Source organism: Somniosus microcephalus, chromosome 30, assembly GCF_052327205.1.
Source record: "Somniosus microcephalus isolate GS21.2 chromosome 30, FLI_Smic_1.0, whole genome shotgun sequence".
In the NCBI taxonomy this organism is placed as follows: Eukaryota; Metazoa; Chordata; class Chondrichthyes; order Squaliformes; family Somniosidae; genus Somniosus; species Somniosus microcephalus.
In genome coordinates this window covers 25351911-25368654 of record NC_141016.1, presented here as the reverse complement: position 1 = coordinate 25368654, position 16744 = coordinate 25351911, and the positions used below count along the sequence as shown (strand labels likewise).

At 45.8% G+C, this 16744-nt stretch overlaps 1 protein-coding gene across 2 annotated transcripts in view; it reads left to right on the top strand.

Moving 5' to 3' along the window:
- ogdha (oxoglutarate dehydrogenase a) overlaps window positions 1–16744 on the top strand; it is a 141711-nt gene that overhangs the window by 115489 nt on the left and 9478 nt on the right. For both annotated transcript variants that reach the window (XM_085971235.1, XM_085971236.1), the window contains 4 exons: window positions 744–922; window positions 7017–7088; window positions 7209–7334; window positions 15518–15590. In XM_085971235.1, the coding sequence (XP_085827361.1) occupies window positions 744–922; window positions 7017–7088; window positions 7209–7334; window positions 15518–15590 (450 nt within the window). The remainder of the gene's footprint in view (window positions 1–743; window positions 923–7016; window positions 7089–7208; window positions 7335–15517; window positions 15591–16744) is intronic.

Here is a 16744-nt window from a genome sequence, read left to right as displayed (position 1 = left end):
CTCCCTCCATGGCAAGAACATCCTTCCTCAGATAAGGATCCGTGTAGAATAAATGTAGATGTCATTGAGCTGTTTCACAAAGCAACAAAGGAAACCGAATTGATGAATAAAAAGGAATTGAATAAATACTTGGAAGGGGCAAGATTTGTAGGGCTATGGGAAGGGCAGGGGAGTGGGACTGATTGGATGGCCCTTTCACAGAGCTGGCACAGGCTAGGTGGGCCGAATGGCCTCCTGCGCTGTATCATTCTATATAATAAGGCACTTCTAAAAACAACTGTATTCTAGAAAGCCAAAAAATAGGATGTGGCATACTGAGCAGACTTCAAATAAGCTTTTATTAGAGCTCCTCCCTGTCCGACTAGGGAAAGGTTTGATGTGTGCACCCACTGAGCTATACAGAGCTCCAAGGCCTCAGGTGAGCTGATCTCAGTCAGGGAATCGGCTGGGTAGTTACACCCGACCTTGGTGCTCTTGAGATAAAGGGGGGGGTGGGAAGGGGAAATTAACCAGGGTTCTCACTCCCGAAACCTATACACTGACTCCAGCTGCAAAGTGCACATCTGTGGATAGGTCAGAAGAGGGGTCGAGCTCGACTGTGATGCCCTCTGGGTTGGACAGCCTGCTGACGCTCCGTCTAGGCACATGCATTAAGAACAGCCACCTGTATAAGGTACTAGAGGGAGCAAAGTTTTTAGCAAATTCTCATTGTTTGGCATGTTGCTTTAACCTCTCTTTTGCAGGCTTTGAGCTGGGCTTTGCGATGGAAAGTCCAAACGCTCTGGTTCTGTGGGAGGCTCAGTTTGGTGATTTCCACAACACTGCCCAGTGCATCATTGACCAGTTCATCAGTCCAGGTCAGGCCAAGTGGGTGCGACAGAATGGAATTGTCCTGCTGCTTCCTCATGGCATGGAAGGAATGGTAAGGCTGAACCCTTTCAGGGTGGGACATTTCAGGAGACCAGTGTGAGCTGCCTGGTCCAGGCATCAACCAGTTCACGTGCTTATTCTGTGTCTCTTAAGGTATTAAAACAGAAAATGCTGGAAATACTCCGCAGGTCAGGCAGGATCTGTGGAGAGAGAAACAGAGTTAACATTTTAGGTCGATGACCTTTCATCGGAACTGGAAAAAGTTCGAGATATAACCGGTTTTAAGTTTTTAGTGTTGGCTGCGATGAGCCGTTAACCTTCACAGAACCAGTTAACTGATGAGAGAGGGTGTGATGAAACCTAATGGGCCAACAAAAGTTGGCACGCAGTAGTAATATACCAGAAGTTGGGCAGCCAGGTTTGTTGTGGTTGATTAAAATTAAGAATAAAAAATATTTTTGTCACTTAAAAATCCAACAAATCTAAAATTGAATCTTTAGTCAATAGTGCTCAACTTTTGGGACAGATGTTGGAAACTGAAACTGACAAATAATTTTAAGCCTCAGTTTGTTACTTCTCGGCATTTCCTGCGGCTTTGTGAGCTGTGTGAGAAGGGAAACCACAATTTTCAGCTGTTCTGAAAGATAAATTTAGCAAGACGTTTCCTTAAAAGACCAGAAAGTTCATATGGAATTGAAAAGATTCGACGTTTTGAGTTTGTGAAGCAAAGACTTGAGAACCTAGGATTACATTTCTTCCAAACTCTAAATCTCATTCACAGATGAGACTGCAATTATTATTTTAGAAGTAGAACATTGGCGGGCCTCAATAGAAGCTTGATACTGGCTACAGGCCAGTGAAGCGCAGTCTAGAAAGGCTTGTTTGTGGAACCATTCAATTTTAAAACAGTATTTCATCTCATTCATGAGCCCCGGAGGAACTTTACTGTCCAATACAATATTACAGGAAACTCTCTGGTATCCGGCACCGACGGGACCGGGATGGTGCCGGTTGATTAAAAATTCCGGGTGACGGAGAGGGTTATCTACCGAGGCTATTTTTAAACAAACAAAGAGTCAGACTCCTGTTATTGAGGTGTTCGGACTTCCGACAGCGCCAAGAAGCCGAGTAGTGGCAGTTTGGAGAACTACCCCCACTGACTAACTCGGCCACAGTGGGAGACTCGGACTCGGCAACATTTCCGGTTATGTTTTCGGAGTATGAATTTTGCCGGTTAATAGAGAATTCCGGATATTTAGGTGCCGTTTAAACGAGAGTTTCCTGTATCTTTAAAACATAGATCAAGCGTTCCCACTTGGTCCAATTTTTATCACATTTTGTTTGTTTAATTTTACTTTATCGAACCTCTGCTTAGATCTTTTATTGTTCTAAAAGAACCCGATATATTGTGCCCGAGTCCATTTTTTTTCATTGCAAAGAGCAGTATTGTTGGACTGATGGGTCTTGTCAAGGTCCACCTAGACTGCTCTCAACTAGTTTATTTTAATTTTTTTAAATGGTTATCCCTTTAAACATCAGTTCAATTTTCCCTTCTCGAGTGCTTGAAACAGCAACTCATCAATTTTATTTTTTATCAATTTATCTTTATCAATTCCAATTTCAGAAACAAGTGATGTCCAGGTTTGGTGGTTTTACATAGTGGTTTCACATTAGAGACAGAATTGCTTGCAATTACTTTGGGAGGTAACTTCCATATCTTCCCCCCCCCCCCCCCCCCCCTCGAGCGCTCTGTCTCGGAAGATAAGAAATGGCCCTGACTGGGTTAAGTCCAAGCCCTTGAAGGGCAAAATCTTATGTCCAAATCATCACCATGCTGTGACATTTGATGTCTGCAGATAAATTCTTAAAACTGCTGGATCTCTTGCTATGCCATCAACCTCCATACGGCCCGGGAAACCATGGCCCCCTGTTTATAACAAAAGAGAGAATCCATTGTGGCTCTGCTTAAGAGCCCAATGGGTTAATTTGTCAATTCATAATTTCCTTCTGTCACCATGGGGAAATAGCCACTTAAATTAAGAAACTTAAATCTAATAATGCCCCATATAAATTTACATTCAGCAATACAAAAGTGGTTACTTGGTGAATTAAGAAAACAGCTGTTAGTGGAAAGGGCTAATACCTTTGTAGGTTTATAAGAAGGCACAGTGTCAGACGCCATTGCGTCACTTCATGGAAATTTAAGAAAACATTCCCAAAGAACCAAACCATTAAAAAAATTTCCTCAGTCTTTGTACATTTCAAAAACTTGCACAAAATTTCCTGATGCAATTACAGGAAACTCTCGATTTACTGGCACCTAAATAACCGGAAATCTCTATTAACCGGCAAAATTCAGGAGTAGGTTCAGGTAAGTTTTACTTCATATTAGTGGCCGTTCCTGGATCGGTGGCTGTGTAACCGGGGTTCCTGCACCTGTTGCTAAGCAACAGAGATGCCTGGATCTTGTGGCCAGGGTTCCTGCACATGTTGCTAAGCAACAGGGAAGCCTGGATTTGTTGCTGTGTACGGAGCTCTCGTACCTTTTACTATACCTCTCTGTAATCTGGACTTTTTGATAAACCGGCACCACGCCGGCCCCGTCGATGCCGGATAAAAAAGTTTCCTGTAAATTCATAAATAAATTTCAGCTTCTTCTTTAGTTAAAATTTTAAAAACGTGAGCCATGTAGGCACAAAAATGTTACCAAATTTTTATCTCTCCATATGAATTAAAAATCAGTTTAAAAACAGCAGAAATCATTAGCAACACCACTGAGTATTTCCAGCATTTTCTGTTTTTATATCCTTCCTAAAGTGTGGTCTAACCAGGGCTTTGAATAGCTGCAGTATAACTTCTACCCCCTTGTATTCCAGTCCTCCTCTAAATATAAAGGCCAGCATCCCATTAGCCTTTTTGATTATTTCTGTACCTGTCCATGACATTTTAATCATCTGTGTACATGGGTCCCCAAGTCTCTTTAGGCCGCCACTGTTTCCAGCTTTTCACCATTTAGAAGGTACTCTGTTCTATCCTTTTTAGGTCCAAAGTGGATGAACTCACATTTGCCTGCATTGAAATCCATTTGCCACAGTTTTGTCCATTCACTTAATCTGTCGATAGCCCTTTGTAATTTTATGCTTTCATCTACACTGCCGACAATGCCGCCTATCTTTGTGTCATCGGCAAATTTGGGTATATGGCTTTCTATGCCATCATCTAAGTCATTAATAAATACTGTGACTAGTTGAGGTCCCAACACAGATCCCTGCGGGACACCACTAGTCACATCCTGCCAATTTGAGTACCTGCCCATTATCCCTACTGCCCGTCTCCTACCACTCAGCCAATTTCCTAACCAGGTCAATAATTTGCCCTCTATTCCGGGGGCTTCTACCTTAGTTAACAGTCTCTTATGTGAGACTTTATCAAATGCCTTCTGGAAGTCCATATAAATAACATCCATCGACATTCCCCTGTCCATTACTTTAGTCACCTCCTCAAAAAAAAAATTGTAATTTTATGCTTCCATCTACACTGCTTACAATGCCGCCTATCTTTGAGTCATCAGCAGACTTGCAGTTACAACGCTTTGCAATTGTTCAAATTGATTTAAAATAAGACCACGCGTCTTTAAACTCTAGTCCAATGTTTTGAAGAGTTCAAATTCATTTTCTATCAGACACCATGTCAACTAACTTCAAGGCTGAAGCTTGGGACTGAAACATCGCTTTCGTAAAACCAACTTTTTGTTGCTTTTCTCAGTTGAACAAGTAAATGTTAGTTAAAGTTAATTCACACCAGTGTTTTTAACTTAAAATGTAATTCAAAGGTTTTTTTCCCCCAATTCTGGGGGAAATTCATCTTTAATTAAAATGAACATAATCAACTATATTCACACTTTCATGCAACTTAGAAATATAGTTTCTAACGATTTCTTATCTCTGGCCCTCAACATTGTTTGAGTCTGCCACCCTTAATTCTGTCACCTTTTGACACGAGTCCACGTCTGGGCAGCTCGAAAAACGACACGAATTTTTTATCTCTGGCCCTTTCCCCTTTGGATTTGTCCCTTACTGCAGGTGATCACTCTCCCCTATATTTTTTCCTTCCATTGATCCCTGCAATGGGTTTCAACTCAAAGTGCCAAAATTTATGTGAGATTCCCTGGTTGCGAGCCAGGAAACATTCACCCACACCCTCGGAAACTTTTTTCCTTTTCTTTTTAAAAAAATAAAATAAAATAAAAACAAAACATGCTGAAGACACTTTTCCTATTTCTTCCTCACAGTGATCCCATTTCTTTTAACTTTGGCTGCGAGCTTTTTAACTTCTTTCCCCTTTTCCTAACCCTTTTGTTACACACCAAGGGCCAGATTTTCAGTGTGCCATGAGGCGGGCTTTCAGGCGTGTGGGGGGGCAAAAGTCCCGAATTCGGGGGTCCCGACACCATCCCGCCCAAAACCCGCCTCCGCGTAAGTTTCAGGGGCGGCGGGTACCCACCCCGCACTGGGACCCGCCAACCCGAGGCGGGAAGGGATTAGTGCCAATTAACTGCCTGTTGACAGGTAGTTAACAGGCAGTTTTTAGCCTAATCCCTATTTTGAGGGGTGTTGTATGGGATTCCTGACGGCTCCAAACCACGCCAGGTTAGAGCAGGCGGGCCGTCGGGTTGAAGGACTTGGAGGGGTCGCGATGTCGGTGTTCAGGTGAGTGAGGACTCAGGTTAGAAGTCAGACTGTCAGTGTTTGACAGCTTCAAACAGCTGTGAAACACTGATATTTCATCTGTCAAAAACTCTTGACAGATGAAATTTCAGTCTGTGACGTCACCTGTTGCCGGGTGGCCCTTAATTGACCTGCTGATCCCGCTGGATGGGCTCAACAAGGTCTATCAAGGGAAAATCGCGTCGATTGGCCGGACGTCGATGGAGGCGGGACTAAAACCCAAAAGTTGTAGTCCCGCCTCCTTCCCGACAGCTTAATGAAAATCCAGCCCCAAGTGTTCAACCCAGGGTTTTTTATTAGCTGCTATTTAGGCCACAAACTTATACGGCAATGTCACGCCTGGAGGTAAAGCATCCTTGTCTGTCGAGGCATGCGCCTGCTGTAGCAATCGAACTTTATTTGGTAACTGAGTTGGGTCTCCTATTGCCTCATATTTGGGCAATCGGCCACTAAATTGACACAATTCTGAAAGGGTCAGATCCCGACTTGCGTCTTTATCTTCGTATTCATATACTACTCGACTTTCCCGGTTTGTCGTTCCTCCTGTGCGCAGATGTTTGGTAACTATGGGGGCCATCTTAACAGACCTGTGTACCCCTGTACTATCATCGGGTATAATCGGCGACACTCCCTGGATTACTGCTGGTACTAGAAGTATCACTACCCACTGCTTGGCATCAGAAACCTCCACCTTCTCTTGTCTTTCGAACTGTTGGGAGGACTGAACCATCCTCGTCATCGTCACTACTGGGTTCCTCCTCGCGTGTGCCGAAGGACAAGGCTGCCGTGCTTTCTCCTGTTCTAATCGTCTTGCCTTATATGGTTGTCTCCGGTCAATACACCATCCTTCGACCGATTCTTACGCACACAAGTTTATCTTTCTCGTACATTGCACAAGGATGTTTTGTTGTAATCAACATCCTTTTGGGTAAGTTGCAATGTCCTTGTTGAACATCCTATTGGCAGGAATCTCTGTTTCAGTCTCAAGGTCCTGAAACTGGTCATTTGAATAAACTGACTGTTGCTAAGTGAAATCCGTCCGTCTCTCTCTCTTCAATGATGCCGATCACTTTTTCTTTCTGTTGAATGAGCTAAACATGAACACTTTTCAGAAGCCGAATTATCCGAGTTCCATGTACCAACATTTATCACTTTAAAAAAAAAAAAAAAAGAACTAAACACCTAGAGTAGTTAAAATGATACTGCTTTAGCCATTGGGCATATCCCTCTATTGCGTGCTGCTGGTAATGGTCGTAAAGTGTTTTTAGACCATTGTAATCAATGCAGTAGATTTTCCTTCACCCCAGTCCCCTTTCCCTCCTCTTGCACACTCGCATGCATTGATCAGTTAAAGATGAACCTTTAGGTAGCCTGTTATATTGAGCTATATATAATTCATGGCTGTTGTGATGGTTACAGGGACCCGAGCATTCCTCCGCCAGACCAGAGCGATTCCTGCAGATGTGCAACGATGACCCGGACGTTGTCCCGGTGAGTGCTGAGGAATATTGTGGGCGGCCTGAGTCGGGGAGTGGGGCCCTGGGGTGGGGGGGGTGGTGGTGTGTGGGTGCGGATTTGCACTGACCTGCGTGATGGTTTCTTTTTTTCCAGAAAATGACAGAGGATTTTGCGGTGCAGCAGCTGTATGACACTAACTGGATCGTCGTGAATTGCTCCACGCCTGCAAACTACTTCCATGTGCTGCGGAGACAAATACTGCTACCTTTCAGAAAGCCGGTCAGTGCAGTCTCGAGCTTGTGCGTACGTCCCTGTTGCTCCAACTGCTTGAGTTTCCCTATCCTCAGTGCATCTTTTCCCAGCTGAGGGGGGAAGGGATCAAGCCTGCTTCCAGCAGCTGCCTGTGCAGCATTTGGCTGTTTCACAATGTTTTATATTTAGCTGTTTGTTATGGGCTTAATATCAGAGCTTGGGATTTTACTCGGCACTATGCATGCGTTGAGCCACTTTCGATTTTAGCTCCAAGCTACTGTCCGTACCAGTGAAAAGGAATGAAATGAAGTCAGGCTGTTTTGACTTGCGTCTCTGCCACAAGAAACGTTTTTTTTTAGACCAATTACTTGGTACCTGCAGGCATCTTCGAAAAACATCTTTTTTTTCCTTTTTGCCTCAGTACCTCACCCAGTGTGGCACTGAGCCGCCCAGATTTTTGGACTCTAAGGGAATCAAGGAATATGGTGATCGGGCGGGAAAGTGGAGTTGAGGTCGAAGATCGGCCAGGATCTTATTGAATGGCGGAGCAGGCTCGAGGGGCCGTATGGCCGACTCTTGCTTCTAATTCTTGTGTTCTTATGTTAGATCAGGAAGGTCCCTGGTTTGATCCCATACCTGTTGTCAATTAGCTGACCTGAGCTCGGGGTGCTATAATTGCCCTCCATCTCTCCAGGCTGTGGGGGGGGGGGGGGGGGGGGGAAGGGAAATCCGCCGTGGTTCCTTTTCCTGTTTGCTATTCAGCGATCCCTGACGGAAACATGCATGTTTGAGAGGACAAGATTGGGCTCAGTTGTGATGCCTGAGTGGGGACAGGCTGCTGACTCTCGGTGTCTAGATTAGCTCATGAAGAATGGACACTTGGGTGAGGTACCAAAGGGCTACCTTCATCAGTGGAACTCTACCCCAGCAAGAAGTTGAGGCCCGCAGGAAAGGGTTAGAGTCATAGAGTTTTACAGCACAGAAAGAGGCCCTTCGGCCCATCGTGTCTGCGCCGCCCATCCATCCCTGTCCAGTCTAATCCCATTTTCCAGCATTTGGTCCATAGCCTTGTATGCAATGGCATTTCAAGTGCTCATCCAAATGCTTCTTGAATGTTGTGAGGGTTCCTGCCTCTACCACCCTTTTAGGCATTGAGTTCCACATTCCAACCACCCTCTGGGTGAAAAAGCTCCTCCTCAAATCCCCTCTAAATCTCCTGCCCCTTACCCTGAATCTATGCCCCCTTGTTATTGACCCCCCTACTAAGGGGAAAAGTTCCTCTTTGTCTACCCTATCTATGCCCCTCATCATTTTGTACACCTCAATCAGGTCCCCCCTCAGCCTTCTTTGCTCCAAGGAAAACAACCCCAGCCTGTTTAGTCTTTCTTCATAGCTGAGGCGCTCCATCCCAGGTAACATCCTGGTGAATCTTCTCTGCACCCTCTCCAAAGCAATCACATCCTTGGTGGGGTAAAAAAAAAAGCAAACTGCAGATGTACCAATATGCTGTGTGTGATATGTGTATGATGTGAAGATCCACATAAGCTCCAGATAACACGGTACCAAGGGATTTGGAGCAAAGGTGTGTAAATGGGGTTGTGGTACAGATCAGTCATGATCTGATTGAATAGCAGAACAGGTTCAAGGGGCTGAATGGCCTAGTCCTATTCCTATGTTATGTTCAGGCAAACTCCAAACATGGTTATGCATAAAGCAGTGTAATTATTAAAAACTGGTAAGTGATCCAAGTCAGCAACGGCACTTTGCATGCTCTCTTGCGCATGTTCATGCTTGTGTATTCGCTCATTCTCACTTTCTCTTTCTATCTAAATATGGATTTGAAGGTAGTTGTTTGAGATCTGAGGTGCAGGTATTTACAATAGAATAATGGGGAAACAATCTCCCCCAGGTTCAGACATCTTCAGATAGATCTGGAGGCTGAGGTGAGACGTAGGAAACTGGGGATTCACAGAATTTGGCCAAAGTGTTGCATTAAATCAGAAGGGAAAATTAATCCTCCTTTCCACTTCCCTTCATTGCTTGCTTTTTTAAACTGTTGCGCTCCGAGGTGGAGAAGCAGAGGGCCGACAGCAGGAACTATTTCTTTGCACAAAGGTTGATAAACAGCTGGAGCTGATAGACAGGAAGAGGAAGGGTGATTGAAGCCAGGATCCCGAGTTGCTTTACAGCCACATGCCGCAATGCAGGAGAGTAGGAGTTTGTGACTGTGAGCTGCTTGGGTGTGCACATTGAAATGTTAGACTATATATAAAGCTTTATGTGCGTCAGCTGTGGGTAGCACTCTCGCCTCCGAGTCAGAAGGTTGTGGGTTGAAGTCCCATTCAAGGGCCTTGAGCACACAAAATCTAGGCTGACACTCCAGTGCAGTACTGAGGGAGCGCTGCACTGTCGGAGGTGGACGTAAAAGATCCTATGGCACTATTTCGAAGAAGAGCAGGGAGTTATCTCTGGTGACTTAGCCAATATTTATTCCTCAATCAACCTCACAAAAACAGTTTATCTGGTCATTATCACATTGCTGTTTATGGGAGCTTGCTGTGTGCAAATTGGCTGCCACATTTCCTACATTACAACAGTGACTACACTTCAAAAAGTACTTCATTGGCTGTAAAGCGCTTTGGGAAGTTCGGTGGTCGTGAAAGGCGCTATAGAACTGCAGAGAGCAGAATTAAACAGTGTTTCATTTGGAAAGAGTGGGAATTTCTGCTAAGTATTGGGTAAGTAGAAGCTGTAAATAGTGAAATTTAGTTTAACATTTTGATTTAAACCTAGAACTTTAAAAACTGTGGTGTGGAGATGCCGGAGTTGGACTGGGGTGGACAAATGTAAGAAATCACACAACACCAGGTTATAGTCCAACAGCTTTATTTGAAATCACAAGCTTTCGGAGCGCTGCTCCTTCTTCAGGTGAAGTGGAGAAATGCATAAAGACACAGCTTATATAGTCAGAGAATCATGTCAGATGTTTACAGGTAACCTTTCCAACTGCCATTTATCGCACCTCGGCAGAGAGATAATCACAGCAGTCAAAGGTGTGAATGGTGTCCAAACAGGTCAGTCAGGGATTAAATGGAGTGTACTTAAACAGAGTGTTTCATTTGGGAATTTGTAAATAGTGGGAATTTGGATAAGAGGGGAAGGAGTTGCTGCTTTTTGCCTACACTACTTGTAGTGCTTTGTGTTACAGGTAGATATTTAATTTCAGTACCCATAACTTAATCTAGATCAATTAAGTAGTCAAGAAACTAAACTGTAAACTAAATTACTTAAATACAACTTAAATTAAATTGAATTAAATGAAACAAGGTCATATCGGGATGGCAGTGCAGGTGGTGTGCCTCAACTGCAGCATGTGGGAGTTTGTAGAGAGCATTGTGATCCTGGACAACCACGTTTGCAGTAAGTGCCTGCATCTTGAGGAACTTCAGCTCAAGTTTGCAGATGATACTAAAATCGGCTGTGTGGCTGATGCTGAAGAAGGAAGCTGTAGACTGCAGGAAGATATCAATAAATTGGTCAGGTGGGCAGAACAGTGGCAAATGGAATTCAATCCGGAGAAGTGTGAGATAATGCATTTGGGGAGGGCTAACAAGGAAAGGGAATACACATTAAATGGTAGGACACTGAGTAGTGTAGAGGAACAAAGGGACCTTGGAGTGCATGTCCACAGATCCTTGAAGGTAACAGGCTAAGTAGATAAGGTGGTTAAGAAGGCATACGGAATGCTTGCCTTTATTAGCTGTGGCATAGAATACAAGAGCAGGGGGGTTATACTTCAACTGTATAAAACACTAGTTAGGCCTCAGCTAGGGTTCTGCATGCAGTTCTGGTCACCACATTACAGGAAAGATGTGATTGCACTAGAGGGGGTACAGAGGAGATTTACAAGGATGTTGCCGGGAGTAGAGAATCTTAGCTATGAGGAAAGACTGGATAGGCTGGGTCTGTTTTCCTTGGAACAGAGGAGGCTGGGGGGAGACCTTATTGAGGTGTATAAAATTATGAGGGGCCTAGATAAAGTGGATAGAAAGGACCTATTTCCCTTAGCAGAGGGGTCAAAAACCAGGGGGCACAGATTTAAAGTAATTGGTGGAAGGTTTAGAGGGGATTTGAGGGGAAATTTCTTCACCCAGAGGGTTTTGGGGGTCTGGAACTCACTGCCTGAAAGGGTGGTAGAGGCAGGAACCCTAATCACATCTAAAAAGTACTTGGATGTGCACTTGGGATGCTGTAACCTGCAGGGCTACGGACCAAGAGCTGGGAAGTGGGATTAGGCTGGATAGCTCTTTGTTGGCCGGCGCGGACACGATGGGCCAAAATGGCCTCCTTTCGTGCTGTAACTTTCTATGATTTAAGAGTTGTTGAGCTGGAACTGAGGTGCAGATGTTGCGGGGCGCCAGGGAGGGGGAGAGTTACCTGGACATCTTGATCCAAGATGCAGTCACACACCTTAGGTTAGGTAGTGGTCAGGGACAGGAGGGTGTGACTGCAACTCAGGCAGGTAAGGGGACCCCAGGTGAAGTGCTGGAGGAGCCTCGGCATTTGTCCTTATCCAACAGGTATGAGGTTCTTGCCTGTGTGGATGAGGGAAAAACCTGGATGAGTAAGCCATTCAAGTGGGGTGAGTGAAAGGGAATGTAGTTGTGGTAGGGGACAGTATAGTCAGGGGGAATAGATACTGTTCTCTGCAGCTGTGACCGAGAGTTCCGAAGGTTGTGTTGCCTGCGGTGCCGGGGTTAAAGACATCTCCTCGTGGCTGGAGAAGAACTTGGAGTGGGAAGGGGAGGATCCACGTAGGAACCAACGACATAGATAGAACCAGGAATGAGGTTCTGCTGAGAGAGTTCGAGGAGTTGAGGTCCAAATTAAAAAGCAGAACCTCAAAAGTAATAATCTCTGGATTGTTACCTGAGCCACGCGCCAATTGGCATCGGGATAAGCAGATTAGAAGGTTAAATGCGTGGCTCAAAGAGTGGTGCGGGAGGCAGGGGTTTTGCTTCATAGGGCACTGGCACCAGTCCTGGGGGAAGAAGGAGCTGTTCCATTGGGACGGGCTCCACTTAAACCGGGCTGGAACCAGTGTCCTGGCGAATCGAATAACTAGGGCAATAGACAGGGCTTTAAACTAATGAAGTGGAGGTGGGAGGATTCAGGAAAGAGTAAATTTAGAAGCAGCAAGAGAAAGGCTCTAGAGCAGAGCAGAGTCTTGGGTAAAAATAAGCAGAGTGGGTCAGGAAAGGACAGAGTAACAAAGGTAATAGGGCATCAGTGCCTACAGTGACATCAGGGAAAAATAGAAAAAAGTCAAAACTGAAGGCACTATATCTGTGCGCAAAGCATTCGCAACAAAATAGATGAATTAATAGGTTTGATCTAAGTCATTACGGAGACGTGTTTGCAAAGTGGCCAAGGTTGGGAACTAAATATTCCAGGATACTTAACTTTTAGAAGAGATAGGCAGAATGGAAAAGGAGGAGGGGTAGCCCTGATAATAAAGGATGGGATAAAGACAGTAGAGAGAAAGGATTTCCAAAAATCAAGAAGTAGAATCAGTTTGGGTGGAGCTAAGAAACAGCAAGAGGCAGAAAACATTGGTGGGAGTTGTTATCAGCCCCCAAACAGTAGTTGTAATGTAGGGCAGAGTATAAATCAGGAAATTTGGAGGTGCATATAACGAGGGTAATACAGTAATCATGGTAGACTTTAATCTACATATAGACTGGGCAAACCAAATTTGCAGCAATAGTGTGGAGGACGAATTCATGGAATGTATGCAAGATAGTTTTCGAGATCAGTATGTTGAGGAACCAACTAGGACAGGCTATTTTAGATCTAGTATTGTGCAATGAGAAAGGATAAATTAATAACCTTGTAGTAAAGGGGCCTTTAGGGAAGAGTGACCATAATATGATAAAATTTTATATTAAGTTCAAAAATGATTTCGTTAAATCTGAAACAAGGGTCTTGAATCTAAACAAAGCAAACTACATAGGTATGAGAGGCGAGTTGGCTAAGGTAGATTGGGAAACTACCTTAAAAGGTATGACAATAGCAAAATACTGCAGATGCTGGAAATCTGAAATAACAGAAAATGCTGGAAATACTCAGAGTTAACGTTTCAGGCCTGGGTCCCTTCCTCAGAACTGAAACGTTAGCTCTGTTTCTCTCTCCACGGATGCTGCCTGACCTGCTGAGTATTTCCAGCATTTTCTGTTGTTATTTAAAAGGTATGACGGTAGACAATCAATGGCTAGCATTTAAAGAATTAATACATAATTTACAACAAATATCCATTCCTTTTAAGGCGCAAAAACCCCACAGGAAAAGTGGTTCAACTGTGGCTAACAAGAGAAGTTAAAGATCATCTTAGATCAAAGGAAGAGGCTTATAATGTTGCCAAAAACAGCAGTAAGCCTGAGGATTGGGAGGGTTTTAGAATTCAGTAAAGGAGGACCAAGAAATTGATAAAGAAAGGGAAAATAGAATATGAGAGTAAGCTAGCGAGAGACATAAAAACCAACTGTAAAAGCTTTTATAGGTATGTAAAAAGGAAAAGATTAGCGAAAGTAAATGTGGGTCCCTTACAGGCTGAGACGGGAGAAATTATAATGGGGAATAAGGAAATGGGTAATATACTAGCATGGATTGAGGATTGGTTAACGGACAGAAAACAGAGTAGGAATAAACGGGTCATTTTCGGGTAGGCAGGCTGTAACTAGTGGGGTACCGCAAGGATCAGTGCTTGGGCCTCAGCTATTCACAATCTACATCAATGATTTGGATGAGGGGACCAAATGTAAGATATCCAAGTTTGCTGATGATACAAAGCGGGGTGGGAATGTAAGTTGTAAGGAGGCTGCAAGGAGGCTTCAAGGGGATATAGACAGGCTAAGTGAGTGGGCAAGAACAAGGAAAATGGAATATAATGTGGAGAAATGTGAAGTTATCCACTTTGATAGGAAAAATAGAAAAGCAGAGTTTTTTAAATGGTGAGAGATTGGGAAATGTTAGTGTTCAGAGGGACCTGGGTGTCCTTGTACACAAATCACTGAAAGTTAACATGCAGGTACAGCAAGCAGTTAGGAAAGCAAATGGTATGTTGGCCTTTATTACCAGAGGATTTGAGTACTGCAATTATATAGTGCCCTGGTGAGACCACACCCTGGAGTATTGTGTACAGTTTTGGTCTCCTTACCTAAGGAAGGATATACTTGCCATAGAGGGAGTGCAACGAAGGTTCACCAGACTGATTCCTGGGATGGGGGGATTGTCCTATGAGGAGAGATTGAGTAGACTAGGCCTGTATTCTCTGGAGTTTAGAAGAATGAGAGGTGATCTCATTGGAACATACACAATTCTTACAGGGCTTGACAGGGTAGATGCAGGGAGGATGTTTCCCCTGGCTGGGGAGTCTAGAACCAGGGGTCACAGTCTCAGAATAAGGGGTCGGCCATTCAGGACTGAGATGAGGAGAAATTTCTTCACTCAGAGGGTGGTGAATCTTTGGAATTCTCCACCCCAGAGGCCTGTGGAGGCTCAGTCGTTGAGTGTATTCAAGACAGAGATCAATTAGATTTTTGGATATTAAGGAAATCAAGGGATATGGGGATAAGTGGAGGAAAGTGGAGATGAGGTAGAAGATCAGCCGTGATCTTATTGGCGAAGCAGGCTCGAGGGGCCGAAGGGCCTACTCCTGCTCCTAATTCTTATGTAGAAATGCAAGTCTGTCTTTCTTTTATTCAGTGTTCCCATTAATTAGCACCAGCAACCTCAGATATCTGCTAACAGATCTTGATGTTCTGATTTAGGATTTATTCACCAGTGAGGCAACAGCACTGCAAGCTGCCCTTTCCAATCCTCCAGGCCCACACAATTCAAACTGGACAGAGTAGCGAGTAAAAATTGTCAGCACAAATAGGACTAAGTTGCCTGTTTGAGGGCTGGATCGTGTGCTGAAAATGACCCATGGGCCATAGTTTGGACAGCCCTGCTATAATGTGAAGATGTTGGTGTCTAGAAGGATGAGATCCAATAGTTTGAAGCGTCTCCTTGTTTAAAATCAGTCTTGTGAAATGTGCTGTCTTGTATTCCTTCATCCAGAAGACCACAGCACACCCAACAAAGTTTATAACTTGTATTTGGATGCTATTCATAGGGAACTAATCCATTTTCTCTTCGTTTCATTTCAGCTGATTGTCTTCACCCCCAAATCATTGCTGCGCCATCCTGAGGCTAAATCCAGCTTTGATGTTATGCTGCCAGGTATGTTGGTGTGGAGAGTGGGGGGAGGGAGAGGGGGATCGGCGGTGGGGGGGGGGGTGGTTGGAGGGGGGGAGAGAAGAGGGATTGGAGGGGGGGGGGAGAAGAGGGATGGGAGGAGAGGGGGGAGAGAAGAGGGATGGGAGGAGGGGGGGGAGAGAAGAGGGGATGGGAGGAGGGGGGGAGAGAAGAGGGGATGGGAGAGGGGGGGGAGAGAGAAGAGGGATGGGAGGAGGGGGGGAGAGAGGATGAGGGGAGGAGGGGGGGAGAGAAGAGGGGATGGGAGGAGGGGGGGAGAGAAGAGGGGATGGGAGGAGGGGGGGAGAGAAGAGGGGATGGGAGGAGGGGGGGAGGGAGGAGGGGGAGAGAGGGGATGGGAGGAGGGGGGAGAGAAGAGGGGATGGGAGGAGGGGGGGAGAGAAGAGGGGATGGGAGGAGGGGGGGAGAGAAGAGGGGATGGGAGGAGGGGGGGAGAGAAGAGGGGAGGGAGGAGGGGGGGAGAGAAGAGGGGATGGAGGAGGGGGGAGAGAAGAGGGATGGGAGGAGGGGGGGGGAGAGAAGAGGGGATGGGAGGAGGGGGGAGAGAAGAGGGGATGGGAGGAGGGGGGGAGAGAAGAGGGGATGGGAGGAGGGGGGGAGAGAAGAGGGGATGGGAGGAGGGGGGGAGAGAAGAGGGGATGGGAGGAGGGGGGGAGAGAAGAGGGGATGGGAGGAGGGGGGGAGAGAAGAGGGGATGGGAGGAGGGGGGGAGAGAAGAGGGGATGGGAGGAGGGGGGGAGAGAAGAGGGGATGGGAGGAGGGGGGGAGAGAAGAGGGGATGGGAGGAGGGGGGGAGAGAAGAGGGATGGGAGGAGGGGGGGAGAGAAGAGGGGATGGAGGAGGAGGGGAGAGAAGAGGGGGATGGAGGAGGGGGGGAGAGAAGAGGGGATGGGAGGAGGGGGGGGAGGAAGAGGGGATGGGAGGAGGGGGGGAGGAGAGGGAGGAGGGGATGGGAGGAGAGGGGAGGGAAGAGGAGGAGGGGATGGGAGGAGGAGGGGATGGGAGAAGGGGAGGGGATGGGATGGGAGGAGGAGGGGATGGGAGGAGGGAGGGATTGGAGGGGATGGGAGGAGGGGGGGATTGGAGGGGAATGGGAGGAGGGGGGGATTGGAGGGGAT